The sequence below is a fragment of the Ipomoea nil genome, unplaced genomic scaffold (genome assembly GCF_001879475.1).
Source record: "Ipomoea nil cultivar Tokyo-kokei standard unplaced genomic scaffold, Asagao_1.1 scaffold2921, whole genome shotgun sequence".
Lineage (NCBI taxonomy): Eukaryota > Viridiplantae > Streptophyta > Magnoliopsida > Solanales > Convolvulaceae > Ipomoea > Ipomoea nil.
Window position 1 is genome coordinate 3,155,001 of NW_017619349.1, and position 22,563 is coordinate 3,177,563.

General features: G+C 35.0%; 3 protein-coding genes and 1 pseudogene across 3 annotated transcripts in view; 2 read left to right on the forward strand and 2 right to left on the reverse strand.

Annotated features, from left to right (window-relative positions):
* The window catches only part of LOC109160826 (ethylene-responsive transcription factor ERF073-like), a 909-nt gene extending 791 nt beyond the window's left edge, over window positions 1–118 (forward strand). Inside the window, exon 1 of the mRNA XM_019309069.1 lies at window positions 1–118. This exon is cut by the window's left edge and continues 791 nt beyond it. Within this exon, the coding sequence (XP_019164614.1) occupies window positions 1–118 (118 nt within the window).
* A 2,468-nt stretch (window positions 119–2,586) lies between these two features.
* LOC109160891 (putative late blight resistance protein homolog R1B-14) lies at window positions 2,587–7,498 on the reverse strand. Its single transcript, XM_019309151.1, has 3 exons — window positions 6,919–7,498; window positions 3,479–5,676; window positions 2,587–2,821 (listed from the first exon to the last, which is right to left on the reverse strand). Exons 1-2 carry the CDS (start codon window positions 7,366–7,368, stop codon window positions 3,490–3,492), a joined length of 2,637 nt encoding a protein of 878 aa, XP_019164696.1. The 5' UTR covers window positions 7,369–7,498; the 3' UTR covers window positions 2,587–2,821; window positions 3,479–3,489.
* Window positions 7,499–8,706: 1,208 nt separating this feature from the next.
* LOC109160895 lies at window positions 8,707–14,902 on the reverse strand (annotated as a pseudogene).
* A 5,789-nt stretch (window positions 14,903–20,691) lies between these two features.
* On the forward strand, window positions 20,692–21,545 carry LOC109160894. Its single transcript, XM_019309154.1, has 2 exons — window positions 20,692–21,362; window positions 21,454–21,545. The coding sequence occupies exon 1, from the start codon at window positions 20,704–20,706 to the stop codon at window positions 21,280–21,282; it is 579 nt and encodes a 192-aa protein (XP_019164699.1). The 5' UTR covers window positions 20,692–20,703; the 3' UTR covers window positions 21,283–21,362; window positions 21,454–21,545.
* The last annotated feature ends 1,018 nt before the right edge of the window (window positions 21,546–22,563 follow it).

Here is a 22,563-nt window from a genome sequence, read left to right on the forward strand (position 1 = left end):
TAATTATGGAATGTTTCTGGGTGAATTTAGGAGATTAGATGATGACCTTTGGATCTGCGGCCCTGGAGATGATGACAATCAACCTAGTCATCCGGAATTTCCGGGTAACCCTAATTAAGATAGGTCCTAAATATATAAACTTCTAAGTTGTAACCATAAAGTTACGAGTTCAAATCTCAGCTTGTAAATTGTAATCATAAAGTTACGAGTTTGAAACTCAGTTCTCCAGTCAATTAGCTGGTTTTTATTTTTATTTTTATTTTTTATTTTTTATTTTTATGATCTTTTATCGACTAGGATCGCAAGACGGAATTTACTCATATACAGAGTTTTTGTTTTTTGTTTTCAATAATTTTGTATTATGTATTAGTTTATCCCTTGAACTCGCAATCTCTTATTATGGACTCAATTGGAATATAACTAGATGAGTTATTTTAGGAAATTTAAGATTCTAATTTAAGGTTAATTTCAATGGAAACGTAAGTACATACATGAGTGAGATCAGAGATATACTGTCAGATATTGTGTTTGTGTGTTCTTTTAAAGAAAACTGATTTTTTTAATGAAGAAAAATAAAAGTAAAATTTAGGAAGTGAATATAGAACAGTGTGTGTTGTTTGATTGTTTCTAATTCTTTATCAGGAAAAAAAGGTAAAACAGATATTAAAGCTCCACGACTCCACAGGGTCTTTAATTGGTTATTTTCTTGATTTCTTCCCCCCTCAGTTGAGTTTGTCCCTGTATGGATATGTAGCTAATTTTTTATTTTTTTTTTTTGGAGGAATTTTTTTTTATTTTTATTTTTTATTGAAGATTTTTTAAAGAAAAAAGTTTCAAAAGAAAGTTGAAACAGGCAAACAGCTTTGTAAAAGGATGGATAAGGTGTTTTTATGTAGCTTTTGCATTGGCATTAGATATAATGTAGTTGCAACTTGATATATACGGTGTTTTGACAATTATTTTTTATTTTGATAGGCTTATTATTGGGGTTAGAAATATTGGATTAGACCCAAAAACCCAATTAAAATTATAGTGTGCAAATTTTGATGAAAACGACACAACGACTTACATTTAGAAACTTCTTAATTTATAACAATATTCATCTTTAATTATTGTGTAATTGATTTATAATAAGACTTTTCCCATGGAAATTTGTTTCAATTAATTTCTTTTATAAGTGTTGAGTTATTGATCTAAGGGTATTAAAGATATATATATATATATATATATATATATTTTTTTTTTTTGGGAGTAGAGGGGTTACCCAAACCAAACTAGTGGCTAATATTAGTAGCCACAGTAGTCTCTTTATTCATGCGCAGGATGTCAAGAATTTCTCTCGGTGGGCAATGAAATTCCATCCACTCACAATGCCTCCGCAGGGCTTCTTTAGCCAGCCAGTCAGCCACAACATTTTCTTCACGAGAGATGTAGTCCACATTGACTGACCACTCCTTTTCAAGTCGGTCCTTACACCAATTAAAGATTAACACTCAATTAAGTTAAGTAATCAGTTGAGAAAAATGAAAACAATTAATGATTTATAACCAAGTGATTCTTTTCTAAGTATCTATTAATATTATGTACTAAGACTAATCTAAATGCGAAATTGTTAGAGTGACGATTTAAATGCTAATGATTGCATGTATTTGGGTGGTAAAACTTACTATGTATATAGTTATTGATGGACTTCTAGTTGTAGTCAATAGAAATGAAATGCTACCCGGGCTTAGCTCAATAGTTTAGGTAGTATTTGGGAGAAGAGATCAAGATTTAAATTCGGCGGTGACAGTGTGGGGATTATACCCATAGTGGGCAGTCCTTTGTGCGCACCAGCATTTGACCATGTCTGCTGAATCATTGAATCACCGTGAATTACATCCTCCCAAATGTCCTACTTCATTTCCAAATACTAAGATCACAATACTCATTACATTGGACACTTACAGGGTGTTTGGTTATTTTGTCTATATATAGCTTCATTTTCAAATACTAAATAGGAGGTTTGGTTGGAATGAAGGAATTATGGAGGAAATGAATTGCAATTCGGTGGAAAAAGAATAAAGTGAGAATAATGTAGAAATTCAAATTACATTATTTGATAGAGAGAAATAGAATTATTGAGAATGAGAATAAAAGAAGTGGTATAAAGACTAAAATACCCCTATAATAATAATAACTAAGGGTATTGTTATCATTTCATCACTTTTTTCCTTTCTTACCCGCATTGAATTACAATTCAACAAAAGAATAGAATTGCAATTCCTTCCAACCAAACATTGTAAATTTACATTGCCATTGAATAAGGTAGGAAAAGAATTTCAATTACATTCAATCAAACATGAAACACCCCATTAATGATTTGACACGCATCCTTGATGAACTTATTTCATCCATATATCGATAGGTCAAGTCATGACATGCATAATTTGTGCTTCCTCTTGAACACTTTTATTTGAATGACAAGATAAGTTCACATCTACTATCTGCTAGTGTGCAAAGGATAAACATTGCTTCTGAGTAATAGCTTGCATACTACACAAAAGAAGTAAACTCTACTAAGAACCCCTATGCACTAGTCCCAAGTTGAGAAGCATAAAATGATTTACATTTAGATGAATGAGTGAAAAACAATTGTTTAAATAAGAATAGCAACAAAATGCAAGTGGAAATCAAAGGAACAAACAACAATACGTAGTCTTGAGATAGCTCGAAAAGAAAGAAAATGTCACAACACACTCTGGAATGGCGAAATGGGGAGACAACACAATTGCAATAGCCCTTCATTTCAGCAAGAAATTCACACCCAAAAACAACGTCTCTGAAGAAATCACAATGAAATGGATAGTCAAGTAGAGAAAATATAGAAAGGGAAAATGACATTTCCCCCCATAAATTATATGCTTATAATGTTTTTCTTTGCTGAATTATTCATATATTCACATGAGTCCTATCAAATATTTTAAAAGTAAAGATTTTTCCCTTTCTGTTAAATAGACATTTTTACCCTTACAAATAAGGGCAAAACAAGTATTTCATTTTTTTTTTTTTAAATTTCTAACAAAGCATTGCTTATATGTAGAACCAGAATAAATGCATAAAAAACAAACATCAGTTGCAAATATTACACGGAGTAATAATTTGTGTTTAAATCTTAATTATGTTACTAGCAATAGCTTAAAGTTATAAATATAATATTTGCAAATGAGCATTTATTCTGATTCTCACACATAAGTAATAATTTGTTGGAGAAAGAAAAATAAATGAAATACTTATTTTGCCCTTATTTATAAAGGTAAAAATGTCCAGGAAGAAAAATTGCTACTTTTAAAATAATTGTAAGGACTAATGCAGATACATGAATAATTCAGGAAAAAAAGATGCTATAAGCATATAATTCAGAAAGAAAAAGTGTTGGTTTTCCTATAGAAATGCTAATGCCATCAAGAACAAGAGATTTTTAAAGAATTTGGCTAACCTGTGGTGAACTTAATGATCAGGAGGATAGATTGAGAGCTGAAATCCACATTGGTTTTCATTCTTCAGCTTCTGTATTTCTCGAGCAGAATTAGCTGCCCTTCCATTGGTACAGAACAATTCCATCACCTTAAGGCTCTCAACCTCACCAAACACAGAAGGAACAGTTTCGAGGGCATTGCAGTGCCTGAGAATGAGATATTTCAGTGCCTGAAAGCTATCCTTGGAGACCTTCCATGACACTAAATTAGTCCTTCCAATCCTCAAATATCGCAGCTGTTTGAAGACAATGTTGCTCGAATTGCAAAAGTCACCCCTAAACGCATTCTCCTCCAGCTTCAGCACTTCAAGCTCCTCCAATGAACTCAAGATATTCAAGTCTTTCCAGTCGAATGTCGTGTTTGATAAAGTCATCTTTCTTAGCCTTCGAGGGAATTTTTCAGAGTGAGGGCACCTTCGTAGTTTGTTGTTGTGGAGGGCGTTGTTTATCAGCTTCAGATTTTCTAAACTGTCTAGTTTCTGGAGATTGTCGAATAACGTAACTCCGCCCTTGCTCTCCATAAGCTCTGCCAGATTCCCGCGAATTCCCAGCTTCTGAAGATTCGGAGTCTTCTCCAGAATTTCCTGTGTGCAGCTCGAAGGCGAGATGGTGGAGAGCGTCTGTATGTCTGTGCTTCCCGAGCTGTTCTTAGCGTTTTTCGGGGGAGCGGGCAACACCATGGAAGTGTTGCTGTGCACATGCCTTAGTTTGGGCATACTCCACATATCTGCCTTAACTTCGAGGATGTTTTCCGAGGTTTTGAACACAAGTGTTTGCAAGTTCCAAAGTTTATTGAACACAAGAGGGAGGACTTTCAGTTCAGTCGATACTGCAAGGTACCTCAGATGGGAGAGTTCATAGAGTTGTCGGGGAAGTAATTTGAACTTAAGGGATTCGACGTCCATCACCCTAAGGAGGCGAAAGGATTTCGGGATGACTGCTAAGTGCTCAGTTGGAATCTCTACTTCATTGGAGCAAAAAGATAAGAAAGAGTGGACATGTTCACTAGATGGCTTATTTTCGAGGTTAAGGAAGTCTAGAACAGTGGAATGGACACATATGCGACGAGGCATTTTGTTTAACTCAGGTTTAGCTCCGTTTATATCATAAAACAGATTCTTACCAGCAGCTTCGGTTTTGCAGAACTCGTGTAATGTATCATGGATGCGACATGTTTTGGTCTGACCATCCGCTCTTCTTTTTAGCACCATCAGAAGGTTTCTGTCGACAAGATCTTTCAAGTATTTTTCAGCCGTGACCACCAATTCTGAGCTATACCCACCTTCCATAAGTGGGATGAATCCTTCAGCTATCCACAAACGAATAAGCTTCCATGTCGCGATTTCGTGCCCTATAGGAAAAACTGCGAGGTATAGGAAACAATCTTTCAAGTTATAAGGCAAGTTGTCATAGCTTATCTTCACTAGTTTGTTGTAGCTCATGTCTTCTTTGTTGATTATAGGGTAGGGATCTTGAGCTATCCTTTTCCACTCTGTAGTTGTGCTATCCTTGTTTAGGACACCAGCAATCACCACTATTGCAAGCGGTAATCCGTGGCATTTTATTGCTATGCGCCTTCCATCTTGTTCTGATTCTTTAGGGCATTTTTCTTTACGAAAAACCTTCTTCTCAAGCAACTCCCAACTTTCATTGTTGCTCAAAAATTTTAGCTTGTGAGGGTTACCAGTAGAATCAACACGGGAAGCCACATTGTGGTGTCGAGTGGTTACCAAGACCCTACTACCTTTATTATTGTTAGGAAAAGCAATTCTCAAACAATCCCAAGCATTCTCGGTCCATACATCATCCAGTACAATGAAATACTTTCCGCCCTCCAAGTATTCGTTAATCTTAGCAGCTAATTTCTCCTCGTTCAAATTAAGGAACTCTTTGGTGTTTTTGGTGAAATTACTTAGAATGTCAAGAAATATTTGCTTTCTGTTAATAGTTCTTGAGACATAAACCCAGAGGCGTGTGAAAAACTCGTATTGGAGATCACGGTCCTTAAACACCATTTTGGTTAATGTGGTTTTGCCTAGTCCTGCCATTCCCTCAATTGAGATGATTGTTAGATCATTTGGTCCTCCCAAGAGACGATCTTTTATAATTTTTGCTTCATTGTCAAAACCCACCACATCAACTTCTTCTACCACGGGAGCCTTTTAACAACGGCACCAAAAAAAAAAAAATGATAAGTACAAGTCTACTCCTAAATGTGTATTAACCTCAAAATATTCAAATTACTTTGGTCTATATCCCTCAATTGTCAATTTGTTTTGGGAAAGTGAAACAAAGTGTCTATATGCTTTTAGCTTAGCTTTTGAATTGAAAATCTTATATTCACTATTTAGCCCACCTAATAATAAGAGAAATTTTTAAGCATCCATACTCAACTCGCCATGGGTATAGCTAGCTACCCACTACAAGTATCTACCTAAGCATCAATTATATTGCATATATAGGCTTTCTTTGGTAAAGAGGCTTTTTAGCTTAGCTTTTAATTGTTTAATTCACATTTAAATTAAGGATTTAATAAACAACTTTTAGGATTAGCTTATTAAACAAAAACCAATTTTAGAAAAGCAATTTAAAGCAATATTTATATTTTACTTTGGTTTTTGAGAAAACCATTATCAAACTCCTTTAATGGCCTTACTTCTCTGCTCAAACCGTAATATATCTTTCTCATTTTTAAATTCTTTTCATCTAAACCAACATATTTTAATTTCCTTTTAATTTAATTTTTTTGATAAAAATAGTGGGAAAATAAACTATTTTAGTAAATGCCCTTACCATTCTTTAATATTATTTTTTATCTTTATAAAGAATACTTATTTATTTATAAGCATTTATTAGATGTAATTACTATATAATGTTATTATAAAAGATACTCATATCTTTAAAAAGTCATTATATTTTTTTTGAATGCTTCTGGCTCTATTACAATGTAGAAGTCATTATATATATACTTAACTAACAATTAACAACTAATTTTACAAGGACTATGTGGTCTAATGGTCTTCGAGTTGGACTTTCATTTGGAAGGTTGTGAATTTGAGCCTTAGTGGAGACATTATTGATTCTTTGTGTTTCAGTAGGTTGAGAGAGTATTAGTTTGACTTATTCGACCACTATTAACTGTTTGATTAATTAGTTTTTTTATAATAACTTATTGCTCTAAAATGCTAAAATTCAAACAATCAGCTTTTTGAGAAGTTATTTTGTATATAATCAATTAATAGTTACTTCAAAACACTTTCCTACAATTAGTTAATACTTTCAACTAATTAAACCTACTAATCCAATCAGCCAACCGCTATGATAAAAGCAATTTTCCAAATACACCCAAACTGAAAAATATAATACTAATCAGAAATAAAGTATTTGATCGTAAAAAGTACCATGAGGATAGCTGGTTGACCATTGGCCTGGTCATCTATGAGGGCCTGGAGAGCAGGGCCGTGGATTTCCCGTATCTTCTTAACCCGGGCTAAGATTCCTTGGATATCTCTAGCCGCGGCGTTAACCTTGGCGTAATAAGCCGCGGATGCCATGAATCTCAGCCACCCTTTGTCCTTGTACTGCTTCCTCTCCACCGTGTACTTACAGATGGCGTCCTCGGCGTCGGTCACCACGTTTCTGATCTTGTCCACCACGTCTTTCAGTACAACGTTGTCGTTCGCCCTCGGATTCCTCGACGCCTGTCTCAGATACGCCTCGAAGGATGTCAGGTCGTCCACCAGAGCGTCGATCTGCGCTTTTATCTCCTTTATGAACGTCACGTTCTCGTCCACTACTTGGACTAGCCGGTTCACCAGCTGCCCCACCACTGCGTCTCCCACGGCGGCCATAGCTCCGATGGAGGGCGGAGGGAGATGGACTTAACTTTAAGGTCGTCGGTGATTGAATTGTGATGAGGATGTTTTTTGAGGGAGACTTTTTATGGTCAAGGTCAACTATTGGAGCCAGCTAGCTACCAAGTCTTTGTTTAATATCTTGGGAAGTGGGCATATGTATCAACTACACCGAGCTTCTTTCATGAATTATTATAAATTTAGCCAGCGTTTATGAATAGAAAAATGATAAATGGACTTTAAGGAACTAAAAGCATCTTCAATAGTGTTAGTTTTTTGCTATGTATTTTGTGCTTAAATGGTAGTTTTATGATTTTTTTGAGGAAAGATCAGGATCGAACTTCGGTGGTAGGGTATTGACTCTTTGAACGATAGCAGATAGTAGATAACAAATAGAGAAAATATAGAATAGATACTACATTGTAATATAGTCAATAGTACTCAAAATAGTGTTTGTTTGTTTTTTTTTTAATCTACGCACCTACAACCTTTCTTCTGTTTTTTTAATAAAAACTTCATTTGCAGTAATAAAAATGATAAGTGTAAAAAATATTATGTTTTGTGGGGTATTTGGAAGGAATCTTCTATTATAATTGGAGTCCTTTCACCTTATTATATGCTTGGATTAGAATATCTTATTTTGATTAAAGTTAATATATGGAGTAATAAAGACTAATTGTGTTTGTATTTGTGTAATATAGGAAAACAATGATTTTTCAAGCGCACTTCGACGAAAGTTTGGTATTTTGATCATCTCTTGGGTTAAGAATATTCAAATGAGGTGATTCAAGTGGTATTGAAATAACAACTCAAAAGGCTACCACTTTGCTAAAGACCACAAAGTCTAATTTGGACATCTTCAAGGTCAGAATCACACCACAAAGTTACCCCACGATGCAGCTCGTGACACCAACTTCTACAAATTTTGAGCACTATTAAATATGTTTTAGATGTGCAAACTTGGGTAAAAAATCAGTTAACAGATCAAATCGAAGAACTTTAGTTAACCGTAAAAGAGATCGTGACTCAGATCAAAACCCACTTAAAAAGATTGGCACTAGAGTAAGTAATTCCCCTTTCTTACTTAGCAACCTATCCATCTTCCTTATGATGCCTTTGCCGAAAGAGGTGTTCCGTACCAAAAGAGTATCTATTTAGAAAGGAGACCTTTAGAAGGTTGGTTTATCTCACACCATACTTTGTCTTTGGTTTAGCTTCCCACCCGTCAAAATCGACCAACAAAATTAGAATTCACTATAAAATAAATATGAAGTTAAGCTAAGGACACACCACTTCATTTGAGCATAAGATATATATTTAGATGAATGAGTAAAATTTTTTGATCTGAAATAGCAAAATGCCAGTGGAAACCAAATTAAAGGATAATAACAACAAACAACAATATAATACATAGCCTTGAGAAGATGCAAAAGAAAGACAATTGCAGCAAGAAATCCACTCCATCATCGTCGTCTCTGAAGAAATCATAATGAGAAAGCTAAGTTAGCCATTAAATGCATATATAGTCAATTAAGTTGAGAAAACAAAGAAATGCAATTATCAGAACAAGAGATACTTAAGGAATTTGACTGACCTGATGAGCTCAAGTAAACTTAGTGATCTGGAGGATAGGTTGACAGCTGAAATCCATTCAACTTTTGTATTTCTTTAGCAGAAGTGGCTGCCTTTTTGTTGGTACAGAATAATTCCATCACCTTAAGGCTCTCTACTTGAGCAAACTCACACGGAACAGCTTCAAGGGCAGTGCAGTGTCTGAGAATCAGATGTTTAAGTGCTGGAAAACTATCCTTGGAAATCTTCCATGTCATTAAATTAGTCCTCCCAATCCGCAAATATTGCAGTTGTTTGAAAACAATGTTGCTTAAATCACAGTAATCTCCTCTGAACGCATTCTCCTCCAGCTTGAGGACTTCAAGATCGTCTAAAGAGCCCAAGGTATTCAAGTCCTTCCACTCAAAAGACGTGTTCGATAAAGTCATCTTTCTTAGCCTGCGCGGGAATTTGTCAGCATGAGGAAATCTTCTCATCAATTTGCTGGTTTGGAGGGCGTTATTTATGAGCTTCAAATTTTCCAGATAATCTAGCATTTGAAGATTGTCAAACAAACTAACCCCTCCCTTGCTCTCCATAAGCTCAGCCAAATTCCCGCGAATTCCCAGCTTCTGAAGATTTGGAGTCTTCTCCAAAATTTCCTCGGTGCAACTCGAAGGGGATATGGTAGAAAGTGTCTGTATTTCTATACTTCCCGAGTTGTTCTTTGGAGGAGGGGGCAACAACATGGAAGTGTTGCTGTGCACATGCCTTAGTTTAGACATGCTCCATATGTCTGCCTTAACTTCAACACTGTTTTCCGAGGTGTTGAACACGAGCGTTTGGATGTTCCACAGATTACTAAACACCTTGGGGAGGAGTTTGAGGTCAGTTGATACCGCAAGGTACCTCATATAAGAGAGTTTATATAACTCTTTAGGCAATAGTTTGAACTTAAGGGATTCAACATCCATCACCCTAAGAAGAGGAAAGGATTTTGGAATGGTTGCCAAGTGCTCAATTGGAGTGTCTATTTCATTAGAGGTAAATGACAAGAAAGAGTGGACATGGTCACCGGATGGCTTTCTTTCTGATTTAAGGAAGTCTAGAACAGTAGAGTGAACACAAATGCGACGAGGAGTTTTCTTTAACTCTAGTAGTCTAGCTCCATCAATTTCATGGAAGAGATTATTAGCTGCGGCTTCTGTTTTGCAGAACTCATGTAATGTATCATGAATCCGGCATTTTTTGATTTGACCATCTGCTCGTCTTTTCAACACCATTAGAAGATTCCTGTCGACGAGTTCTTTCAAATATTTCTCAGCTGTGTCCTCCAATTCTAAGCGGTTTCCACCATCGGTTGGCAGAATGAATCCTTCTGCTATCCATAGGCGAATCAATTTCCATGCAGCAATTTCATGCCCAGTAGGAAAAACTCCAAGGTATAAAAACAATCTTTCAAGCTATAAGGCAAATGATCATAACTCAATTTTACTAGAGTGTTGTAGCTCTGGTTCTCTTTGTTAATAACAGGGAAGGGGTCTTCTGCTAATTGTTTCCACTCTGCTGCTGTGCTATTTTTATCTAGGACACCAGCAATCACCACTACTGCAAGTGGTAACCCGTTGCATTTTACGGCTATGCGTTTCCCAGTAACTTCTAATGGATAAGGACATTTTTCTTTACGAAAAACCTTCTTCTTTAGTAACTCCCAACTTTCTCCGTTTTCCAGAAATTTTAGTTGGTGGGGGTCGCGAGCAGAATCAGCATGTGAAGCCACATTGTGGTGTCGAGTGGTTAACAAGACTCTACTACCATTCTTAGTATCTGGAAAAGCAATTTGCAAGCAGTCCCAATCCCTCTCCGCCCACACATCATCAACTACAATGAAATACTTTCCACCCTTCAAATATTCTTTTATTTTATCAGCTAAATTCTGATCAGACATATTTTGGAAGTCTTTGGTAGTTTTGGTGAAGGAGCTCAGAATGTCCAGAAATATTTGCCTTCTATTAAAAGTTTTCGAAACATAAACCCACAAGCGAGTAAAAAACTCAAATTGAATATCACGATCTTCAAACACCATTTTGGTTAATGTGGTTTTACCAAGTCCCGCCATTCCTTCAATTGAGATGACAGTTAGATCATTTGACCCACCTTTAAGACGATTCTTTATAGTGGTTGCCTCACCATCAAAGCCTACAACATCAACTTCTTCCACCACAGGAGCCTTTAACAATTATAAAAATAAAGTCATTATTATTATTACTATTATTTGTGTTACATGTAAAAATAAGGTTAAAAACAACCATATGCTTACCTTAAGTATAAATATGTTAAAACTAATGTGCTTAGATAACGATATTCGGGGTTAACAACATGGCCAGTCTGCTGAGTTATAGTTAGATAACGATATTCGGGATTCAAACTATAACTCAGCAAACTGGTCGATATTCGGGATTTAAACTATAACGATTTATCCTTAATGATTCAGGATGAGAAGGTAGTGGAGGCTGGCATGTTGCTATGGTTTTTCAAAGAGGGGGAGGAGGGAGAGGCTTGGCAATTTTTGTGGGATTTGAGAGCCGATCTACTTTGCCATGGGTGGTGATCAGGGATTTCAATGACCTCGCCTTTCAGGCCGAGAAAAAGGGGGTTGACCGCACCTAGCATGCCTACTGCAGGGCTTCTCGGAAACACTGGAGTTTATGGGCTATCACACTTGCTGATGTCTAGGCACCCATTTACATGGGAGAGATGGAGGGTATAGTGGGTTGGGTGGAGGAGAGACTGGATAGGGTGGTGGCGGAAAGGGACCGGTGTGTGTTGCACTGTTGCATAAGGAGGCAAGGATGTTTAATTTGGAAGCCTACACCTTAGACCACTCGACTTTGTTTCTTGACATCTACAAGCTTGTGCTTGGAGAAGGAAGAGGTTCAGATTTGAGAATGTTTGGCTTCTGGATGGGGGTTGTGGTAAGGTGGTGAAAGAGACGTGGGAGGGGTTATAGGGGATGGGCCTGCAGGAAAAGCTCAACTGGTGTGGCTCGAGGCTAGTAAGATGAGGGTGATAGGTGTCATGAGTTCGGGAAGCGTATAATAAGTTTACAGAGAGAGTTGAGGCTGTTGAGGGGATGTACGAGTGAGGCCTCGTTTGTAGAGTTTAACCCGTTAGAAGGGGAGTTGCAAAACATGAGGACGTGTACTGGAGGCAAAGAGCCAAGCAGCACTGGCTACAGGAGTGTGACTCTAATACTAGGTTTTTCCATCTCTCAGCCTCTAGTAGGAAGATGAAGAATCATGTTAGAATGCTGAGGAATGGGGTGGGAGAGTGGGTAGAGGGAGAGGGGTTGGGTCCTCTGGTGGTGGGTTATTTTGAAGGGATTTTTCAATCTAAGGGTTGCCAAGGTGAGGGTTGTTTTGAGTCCCTGCAGTCGCACATCACTGAGGAAATGAATGAGGAGCTACTTAGGTCTTTCAGGGCTGATGAGGAGGTGAAGGTGGAGGTATTTGCAATGTGTCCAGATAAAGCCCATGGACTGGATAAGAAGAACCCCCGAGGTTTTTCTAGAGTTTTTTGGAGGGTGGTAGGGGGGATGTCACTACTTTTGTTCTTGATTATCTTGAAGAACGTCATTTTCCTCCAAAGATGAATGGTGCAAATGTGGTTTTAGTCCTGTAGAAGAAGTCCCCAGAGTTGGTGCTTGACCTCATACCCATCATGAATTTATAGTATAAAAATTATGAATCTACAGTTTAGAAATTATGAATCTATAGTATAGAAATTATGGATCAAATTCCGTGTGCACCTTGCATGGTGCATACGGTTGCACAACATAACGCTTCGATATGTTGGGTCAGTTGGTTAATTTTGATAAATCAATAGCTATAATAGATTAATAGGTAGCCACAAGCAAGTCTATAATTAGGGATGGCAAGATGGAGTGGGGAGTATATTCCTTGTCCCTATTCCTATGACCCTACCCCACTCATCCCATCAAATTTTTCCCATCCTTGGCCTTTTTGAAAGTTTTTAGAGAGAAAAAATTTCAGTCGTAGGCAACCCTATAGTTTTTTTTTTTTTTAAACAAAAAAATAAAATAAAACTAGTCAATCCTATAGTTAAACTAGTAATTTAGTACAAGTTTTAATATATAAGTAAAATAAATTTAAATTTAAATTCTTAATTTAAAGTATCAAATTCAAATATTATTTTTTTTTAAATAATTTAAATATTAGTTTAGTACTTAAATTTTTTAATTTTGACAAAATCTCCTATGACTCTATTAGACCATCCACATGTTCTAACCCTTGAGACATGTCATATTTTTGATAAGTATTACACTTCTCATAAGTAACTCAATCAACATTTAATATTACACTTTTTATTTAAAAGTATTACATTTTTAAAACAAAAAAATCATATTACAGTTCATCTCATAAGTAATAATCAATTAATTTATTTATGATTAGTATTATACGTTTTCTCCTTAGTAATTGTTCAACCCTTAGATATTGCATTTTAATTTTAAATTTTATATATATATATATATATATATATATATATATATATATATATATATATATATATATATATATATATATATATTCAAAAGTATTGCATTATAATATTACATTTTCTTTGGGAAAAGGGATCAAATAAACCCCTAAACTTTACATAAAAAGTTAGTCCCTAAACTTTTAAAAAATGTAATTACACCCTTTAACATGTCAAATTGATCTGAGGCAATAAAACTCAGGAACCGGTAAATGAGCTGTTATTACAAGTCATTTTAGTTAGGCATCAGTCCGGTGAAAATCTAGCGATCGCGACGACTGAGCCGTTGCCGGTCACCATCTACCAGAGAAGGCAGTTAATTGGTTGTCTTCTCCGGCGGAAGGCGACTAGTTCTAGTCGCCCTCGCTAGAGAAAGCGACCTTTTGGTCGATGGCAATGTTTTCCAGTCAAATTTGTCGTCAACAGTTTAATTATACCGGTAACATGCTGGTTATCGATAAATTTGACTTATTTAACAAAAAATAACATATTTGAGAGTTTAATTGCACTTTTTAAAAGTTTAGGTGCCTACTTGATTTTTGATGTAAAATTTAAGGACCTATTTAACATTTTTCCCCATTTTCCTTATATAAGTAAGGTATAATTTATTTCTAATTAATATCACATTTTGTAACAAAAGTATTATGTTAATTATCATATCATCTTGACCCCAATTAATGAGATAGTCTCATACAAGACTCACCCTTTAATTTTTCATAACTTCATCATACCAAGCCAAGCCAAGGCTCTTAGTATGTGGATAAACAACCCCAATAAATACTTTTTGTTTTTTGCACCAATTAAGTACAGCCAGACATTATATTGGTCTCACAGTATTAAAAGAAAAAAAATATGAAAATAGTGGCTATATCTAGAGCAAAATTAAAGATAATAGAGGCGGATGAAGATTAAGACCTTATAAATTCTCAAAATTAAAACATAATTATAACGTACCATGGTGGGTAAAGCTGCAGGTTGATTATCTTTGGTGTTGAGGTCCTTGAGATCCATGGCATGGTTTTTCCGGATTCTCGCAACCTTGTCTATGATGCCTTGGATCTCCTTAGCAGAAGCGTTAACTTTGGCGTAATAAGCCGGCGATTCGAAGCATCTGAGCCACCCTTTGTCTTTGTACTTCTTCCTCTCCACCGTGTACTTAGAGATGGCGTCTTCCGCTTCGGTCACCACGCTCCGAATCTTGTCCACCACGTCTTTCAGGACATCGTTGTCGCCGGCGCTTTGTGTCTTCGACGCTTGCCTCAGATACGCCTCGAACGTTTTAAGGTCGTCCACTAGGGTGGTCACCTGGTTCTTTATCTCCTTTATTAGCACCACGTTTTCGTCGACTACTTGGACTAGCCGGTTTACAAGCTGCCCAACTACTGCATCCGCCACCGCCATAGCCGCCGGAAATTAAATGAGCTTGATCAGCTTCTCTGGATTCTGTGAGGAAGATGAGTCTGAATCATTAGCACAGGTTAATTATACATACTTAGATTGGATAGGTTTGGGGAAGACTTCATTACAGATTTACAGGGTCAACTATAGATGAATTATTGGAGCCAGCTAGCTAACAAGTAGCAAGTCATTCTTTAATATATTTTTGGGAAAAGGGTCAAATAGGCCCTCGAACTTTAGCTTAAAAGTCAATTAGACCCTTAAACTTTTTAAATGTGCAATTACACTCATCAACAATTTATTTAGGTGCAATGAAGTCCAAAAACAAATTAATGACCTGCTATCACAGGTCATTAGGGTTCAGGCCACCTTCCGGCAAAAAAAAAAGTGACCAGCGAAATTTCCGGCAAAAAAAAAAAAAAGTGACCGACAACTGACGAACGGTCGCCGGCGGTCACTTTTTTGCCAGAAATTTCGCCGGTCACTTTTTTATTTTTTGTTGCCGGAAATTTCGCCTGAAGGTGGCCTGAACCTTAATGACCTGTGATAGCAGGTCATTAACTTGTTTTTGGACTTCATTGCACCTAAATGAATTGTTGATGTGTGTAATTGCACATTTAAAAAGTTTAGGGGCCTAATTGACTTTTAAGTTAAAGTTTGAGGGCCTATTTGACCATTTTCCCTATATTTTTTTTTGGAATGATTTCACTTGAACCCCTCAAGTTGATAAATTACTCCGTGGATCCGGGTCCACCTTGCACGTGTCCACCTTGAAAGGCAAACACGGATCCAAAAATACATAATATATATATATATATATATATATATATATATATATATATATATATATATATATATATATATATATTGAAATAAAAGGGCTAATTCATTAATTATACGATAAAAAGATTATAATAAGATCGATGAGATGATAAAACAATCCTACAATTAGACATTGAAATAAATTTTCAATACTACACGAAACTTGAATCTTTGACTGTTTTTTAAGATTTAAGCTGAATTCGTTTGGAGAATCTGAAGCTTCTTTGATATTGTTAATGATCTTGCTACCCTCTGACTCTATTGCGGCTCTTCTGTCTATAGACAATATCTCCATTAATCTGAACTGCATATCAAAGTTCAGATCTTCTTCAGTGCTAGGGATGAAGCAAACATACTCCATTATCACAACATTTATATATTAAATGTTCACAATTTTTAAATACTAAATATTCACAATTTACATATTGAATGTTTAGAATTTACATATTGAATGTTCACAATTTAAATACTGAATGTTCATAATTTTATATACTAAATTTTCACAATTTATATACTGAATGTTCATAATTTGAATGGTAAATATTCAGTATATAAATTTAAATTGTGAACATTTAGTATATAAATTGTGTATTTGACCCGAGTGCATAGCTATCGCCTCGAGTGTGCATCAATAATTCAATATCAACTAGAAGCACTCATATTTTAGGAATTATAAATAAGTCATAAGTTTACCCAATGTGGCAATGTCTAATCATTTACGAATATGTTTGGGAAAAAGGTCCAATAGGCCTAAGTATAGAAAATAAAAAATTAGACTCTTAAATTATAGAAAATAAAAAATTAGACTCTTAAATTATAAAAAACTTTAACTAACTAGACACTTGGACTTGTCAGATTAATTAATGCAATGAAACTGATTAACTAGACACCAATTAAACCCTTTATAATTCAATTTGAGGAGTTGAAATCTTCAATTATTGAAAGTTTGTATAGTTTAAAGGTGTTGTTTTGCTTATAGTTTGAGAGTGACAATTTTTCCAAGAACAATGCTAGATGCTCTTACAATAAAAGCCACTCATTTGTGTGACAATTTTTAATAAGTTAGATTTCAAAAAAAAAAAAAAAAAAACTACACAAAAATAGTAATTTTAGGGAGTGATAAAAATTGCATTTTTTTGAATACTACGTAACATTATTTATAATTAAAAAACATTTTATTTTTATTTATTATCATTGGTTGAGTCTCTTGCGATACTATCTCATGAATCTTTATATGTGAGATGAGTCGAGTTAAGATAGATATGTAATACTTATATTGAAAAGTGTAATATTAATCAGGATAAATTGTTTGTTAATTATAAGTGGAAGTGTAATAATTTTGAAGAAAAAATGTAATACTTTTAAATTTAAAAAATAATTTTTAGGAGTTAGAGAGTTACTTATGAAAAATAATACTAATGAAAGATAAATTGATTGATTGTTCGAGAAAAAATGTAATACTTATAAGGATAAATGTAATATTATGAGTTAAAGAATTACTTATTAAAAAAGTGTGTAATACTTATTAGAGAAATTGGAGATTTTGTCATATCATTTAGTGAAGAGGTCATTGACGTAAATTGCATCATAAATATTAGATAAATTTAGGAGACTTAGGGTCATTTGAAAACACGAAAAATGACTTTTAGAAGATATTTTTTGGATTTTCAGAGTTTGGATACTCAAGGAAAATGAAGTCAAAGGAAAACATTCATTCTAGTCAACTGGACAAAAAAAAAAAAAAAAAAAAAAAAAAAAAAAAACTCATTTTAATAAAAAATATCTTCCTAGTTTTTTAGTGGAAGGACATTTTTTGAATTCTTTATTTTTCATCTTTCTCCCCTCTCTTATTTTTTAAGTTAGTTTCTAGATTATTATTATTATTATTATTATTATTATTATTATTACCACCACCACCACCACCACCACACCAACACTACTACCGCCACTACCACCAACACCAACATCACCAAAACCACCACACCATTGAACTATTTGGGGATAGCAATTAAACCACCAAACTCAAATAAGCTACAAATTCATCTATGAACCTGGACAAAAAAATGCAATTAGCATTTTTAGTAGGTTAACAACAGGTTTGAGTTGTCATGTGTATATTTTATTTTATATTTTATTATTTTTATTTTATATTTTAGCTTATTTATTTATTTATAATAAATAATTATTTTTAATTTTTAATAAATAAAAAATATTTTGTTTTAAAAAATAAAATAAAAGGACGTATGTCAACACCGTATCAATTTAACCTGATAAACAGGTCAAATTGGACTTAATTGAATAATTTTACTGGTTTAGGATACTTGAATGAAGTTTTTTTCACTTAGGGAACCCAATTGCACTATCCACTTGACTTATGGAGCCAATTTGACACTTTTTCCTATACTTTATTATCATTATTATTGTCAGGGACATATTGATTTTTATATTCATAATTCATTGTCATTCCAAACCCAAACCAAATTAAACAATAGAATCCATATTGCCAGTAATTTCTTTTTCACCAACCAAACAATGGAAGATCCCATGTCCCCCCTGGGATTTTAATTCCATGAATTTTAGGAAGAAAAAAAGATAATGATGAGACAAAATTATCACTCTCCGTTTTTAACCTAAAATTGACGTCTGACAACAACAATGAACATTTTGGACTTTATACTACTTATTCCCTTTCAATTCTCATGTATACCAAACATTGGAATTGAAATTCCCAGTAATTATATTTCTGTAAACCAAACACTGGAATTTAAATTCTCACTTTATTCCCAATAATTCATCTCCCATGGAATTACAATTTCTTTCCTACGTAATTCTCTCCCTCCAACCAAACGTCCCGTTATCATTTTTATTACTACAAATGAAGTTTTTATGTAGGGAGCATTAGAACTGATGAAAAATTGAAGAAGGGTCGCAGTGCGCGTTAAGCATGTAAATGGATATTATTTTTTTTATTATTACTTTTTCCTGTCAGATTTTTTTTTCTTTCTATTTTTCATCTTTTCCCTTTTCTCTTTTCTATTTGACATTGTAAAAATCACCAAAAAACCTAACACTATTGAGAATACTCTTACTTGGAGTCCATTTATCATTTTCCTATTCATAAACGTTGGGGTAAATTTATAATTGATGAAAGAAGCGAGGTTGGTTTAAAAAAAAAAATGAAAGAAGCGAGGTGTAGTTGATACTGATACACACTTCCCAAGATATTAAAGAAAGACTTGGTAGCTAGCTGCCTAGCTGGCTCTCATAGTTAACGGTTGTTAACCTTGACCATAAAAGTCTTCCTCAAAAACATCCTTAATTTATATTTTAAATGTTTGGTCAAGTCGATTTAAATAAATCAAACAATTAAAAGCTAAACTAGAAAGCCTCTTTACCAAAGAAAGCCTATTTACCAAAGAAAGCCTATATATGCAATATAATTGATGCTGAGGTAGTGAGGTAGTACCCATGGCGAGTTGAGTATGGATGCTTAAAAGTTTCTCTTAGTATTAGGTGGGCTAAATAGTGAATATAAGATTTCCAATTTAAAAGCTAAGCTAAAAGCATTAGGGGTGTGCAAACTTCGGATAATTTTCGGTTAACCGACCGAATCGATAAAGTTCGGTTAACCGTTTTCGAACCGAACTTTTTCGGTTCGGTTAATGGTTAAAGGAATTTTAAAATTTCGGTTAACGGTTAATTCGGTTCGAAAGGCCGGTTAACCGAAGTTTTTAATATATATATAAATAATAGTATAAATATAAATACTAATTTGAAGTTATGGATGTTTGGAGTTTCTAATTAATGTTTTTGTATATTTTGTTATGAATTTATTATGATATGTATTTTATTTTAATTAGATTTATTATTTTAGGTGTTATTTTTAGAATTTTAAATTTTAGCTTTAAAAAGTTCGGTTAATCGATTAACCGACCGATTAACCGAAAAAAATTTCGGTTCAGTGAATTCGGTAAAGCAAATTTCGGTTCGGTTAACGGTTAAAGGAAAAAAAACTTCGGTTAACCGATTGAACACCCCTAAAAAGCATGTTTACACTTTGTTTCACTTTCCCAAAACAAATTGACAACTGAGGGATATAGGCGAAAGTAATTTGAATATTTTGAGGTTAATACACATTTAGAATCGGAATAGACTTGTACTTATTATTGTTTCAATTTTTTTTGGTGCTTTTGTTAAAGGCTCCCGTGGTAGAAGAAGTTGATGTGGTGGGTTTTGACGATGAAGTAAAAACTATAAAAGATTGTTTGGGAATAGCAGGATTACGCAGAATTACATTAACCAAAATGGTGTTTAAGGACCGCGATATTCTATGAGTTTTTCACGCGCCTCTGGGTTTATGTCTCAAGAGCTAACAGAAAACAAATATTTCTTGACATTCTAAGTAATTTCACCAAAAACACCAAAGAGTTTCTTAATATGACTGAGGAGAACTTAGCGGTTAAGATAAACGAATACTTGGAGAGCAGAAAGTATTTCATTGTACTAGACGATGTATGTGCCGAGCATAATTGGAATTGTTTGATAATTGCTTTTCCTAACAATAATAAAGGTAGTAGGGTCTTGGTAACCACTCAGACACCATAACGTGGCTTCTCATGCTTTTTTTACTGGTAACCCTCACAAGCTAAAATTTTGAGCAACGATGAAAGTTGAGAATTGTTAGAGAAGAAGGTTTTTTGTAAAGAAAAATGTTCTAACGAATTAGAAGTAGATGGAAGACGCATAGCAATAAAATGCAACGGATTACCGTTTGCAATAGTGGTGATGGCTGGTGTACTTATAAACAATGATAGCAAAACTATACAGAGTGGAAGAGGATAGCTCAAGGTCCCTACCCTATAATCAACAAAGAAGACATGAGCTACAACAAACTAGTAAAAGTAAGCTATGATAGTTTGCCTTATAACTTGAAAGATTGTTTCCTATACCTCGCACTTATTCCTATATGGCATGAAATGGCGACATGGAAGTCCAGACATACAGATGCTCTCCACCATCTCGCCTTCGAGATGCACACAAGAAATTCTGGAGAAGACTCCAAATCTTCTGAAGCTGGGAATTCGCGGGAATCTGGCAGTGCTTATGGAGAGCAAGGGCGGAGTTATGTTATTTGACAATCTCCAGATACTAGACTGCTTAGAAAATCTGAAGCTGATAAACAACGCTCTCCAGAACAGCAAACTGCGAAGATGCCCTCACTCTGAAAAGTTCCCTCGCAGGCTAAGAAAGATGACTTTATCAAACACGACATTCGAGTGGAAAGACTTGAATATCTTGAGTTTATTAGAGGAGCTTGAAGTGCTCAAGCTGGAGGAGAATGCCTTTAGGGGAGATTTTTGCGATGCGAGCAACATTGCCTTCAAACAGCTGCGATATTTGAGGATTGGAAGGACTAATTTAGTGTCATGGAAGGTCTCCAAGGATAGCTTTCAAGCACTGAAATATCTCATTCTCAGGCACTGCAATGTCCTTGAATCTGTTCCGGCTGTGTTTGGTGAGGTTGAGAGCCTTAAGGTGATGGAATTGTTCTGTACCAATGGAAGGGCAGCTAATTCTGCTTGAGAAATACAGAAGCTCAAGAATGAAAATCAATGTGGATTTCAGCTGTCAATATATCCTCCTGATCATTAAGTTCACTACAGGTTATTTAAATTGTTTACAAAAGCTCTTGTTCTGGATGGCATTTCCTTTATTTTTTCAACTTGACTATCCATTTCATTGTGATTTCTTCAGAGCCCGTGGTTTTTGACCGTTCAGTGGCGTGAATTTCTTGCTAAAATGAAGGGTTATTGCAATTCTACCGTCTCCTTGTTTCGCCGTCTCTATAATTTTAATTGCTACAAATTAGTGACGGATTTAACAATCCGTCACTACATTTGTAAGTGGGATTTGTTTATGTTTGTATTTTAGCGACGGATTTGTCAGTCCGTCGACGGATTCACAATTCCGTCGCTAAGGTTGGATAGCGTGATTTTTTTGTCTTACACACTAACTACGGAAATGTGAATCCGTCGCTAAGTTTATATAGCGTGTTTTTTTGTCTAACACTCTAGCAACGGAACTTTGAATTCCGTCGTTAGATAGCGAAGAATTTCAAATTCGTCGCAAAATTTACAAGTGGTGTTTCTAAATTAAAAGGCAAATTTGTAAACATAGCGACATATTTTATTATCCGTCGCTATATATTGCGACGGATAGTAAAATCCGTCGCTACAGTTGACACTTAATCTGAAATTTCTAGATCCTAATCGCCCAAAAAATCCTAATTGTTCTATTCGTTCATTCGTTCTGGAATCTCGTCTTCTCCAAGAGAGTGACGATTGACGAGATCAGTAGACCACAATTTCCACTCGTCGTCTCCAATCTTCACAGTTCCACTCCAATTAGCAAAGGAGCCAATAAATAAGATATAGCAAGGAAAATAGGTTTTGTAAGACATGGGTTACCTCTTAGCCCTAATCAATATCCCTGGCTACTAAGGTTCTTCTCTAAGATATCCCTCCAATGAATCTCTCTAGGTTCGGTGGTGGGGAATTCCTTTGCTAGGTTTCCTCGTGGGATGTCTCGCGTGGTAGAATTAATTGTGGTAGGGTTTCTAAATGCTTTCTAATCCTCTATATATTGATTCAGGAGTCCTAACTAGAATCTGAATAGTAAAGGCCAACTTTCCCTATTCCTAATAGAATTAAAGACTTGATTAAGGATGAGGGTCCATGATCCATTGTGGACCATGCTAATTAATCAATGGGAATTCTAATCGGATTAAATCCTTTTAATTATATATTAGCGGAATTAATTCCACGATTAGTCCGGATACGGAGGTCGTAACACGGGGTGTTACAA

Bases quoted from the DNA above. Each gene is read 5' to 3' on its own strand.
- LOC109160891 (XM_019309151.1), bottom strand. From the start codon at position 7,368: ATGGCCGCCGTGGGAGACGCAGTGGTGGGGCAGCTGGTGAACCGGCTA. The intron at 5,677-6,918 runs GTACTTTTTACG...CGTTGTTAAAAG, and splicing joins GTCAACCAGCTATCCTCATG to GCTCCCGTGGTAGAAGAAGT.
- LOC109160894 (XM_019309154.1), top strand. From the start codon at position 20,704: ATGCTCTCCACCATCTCGCCTTCGAGATGCACACAAGAAATTCTGGAG.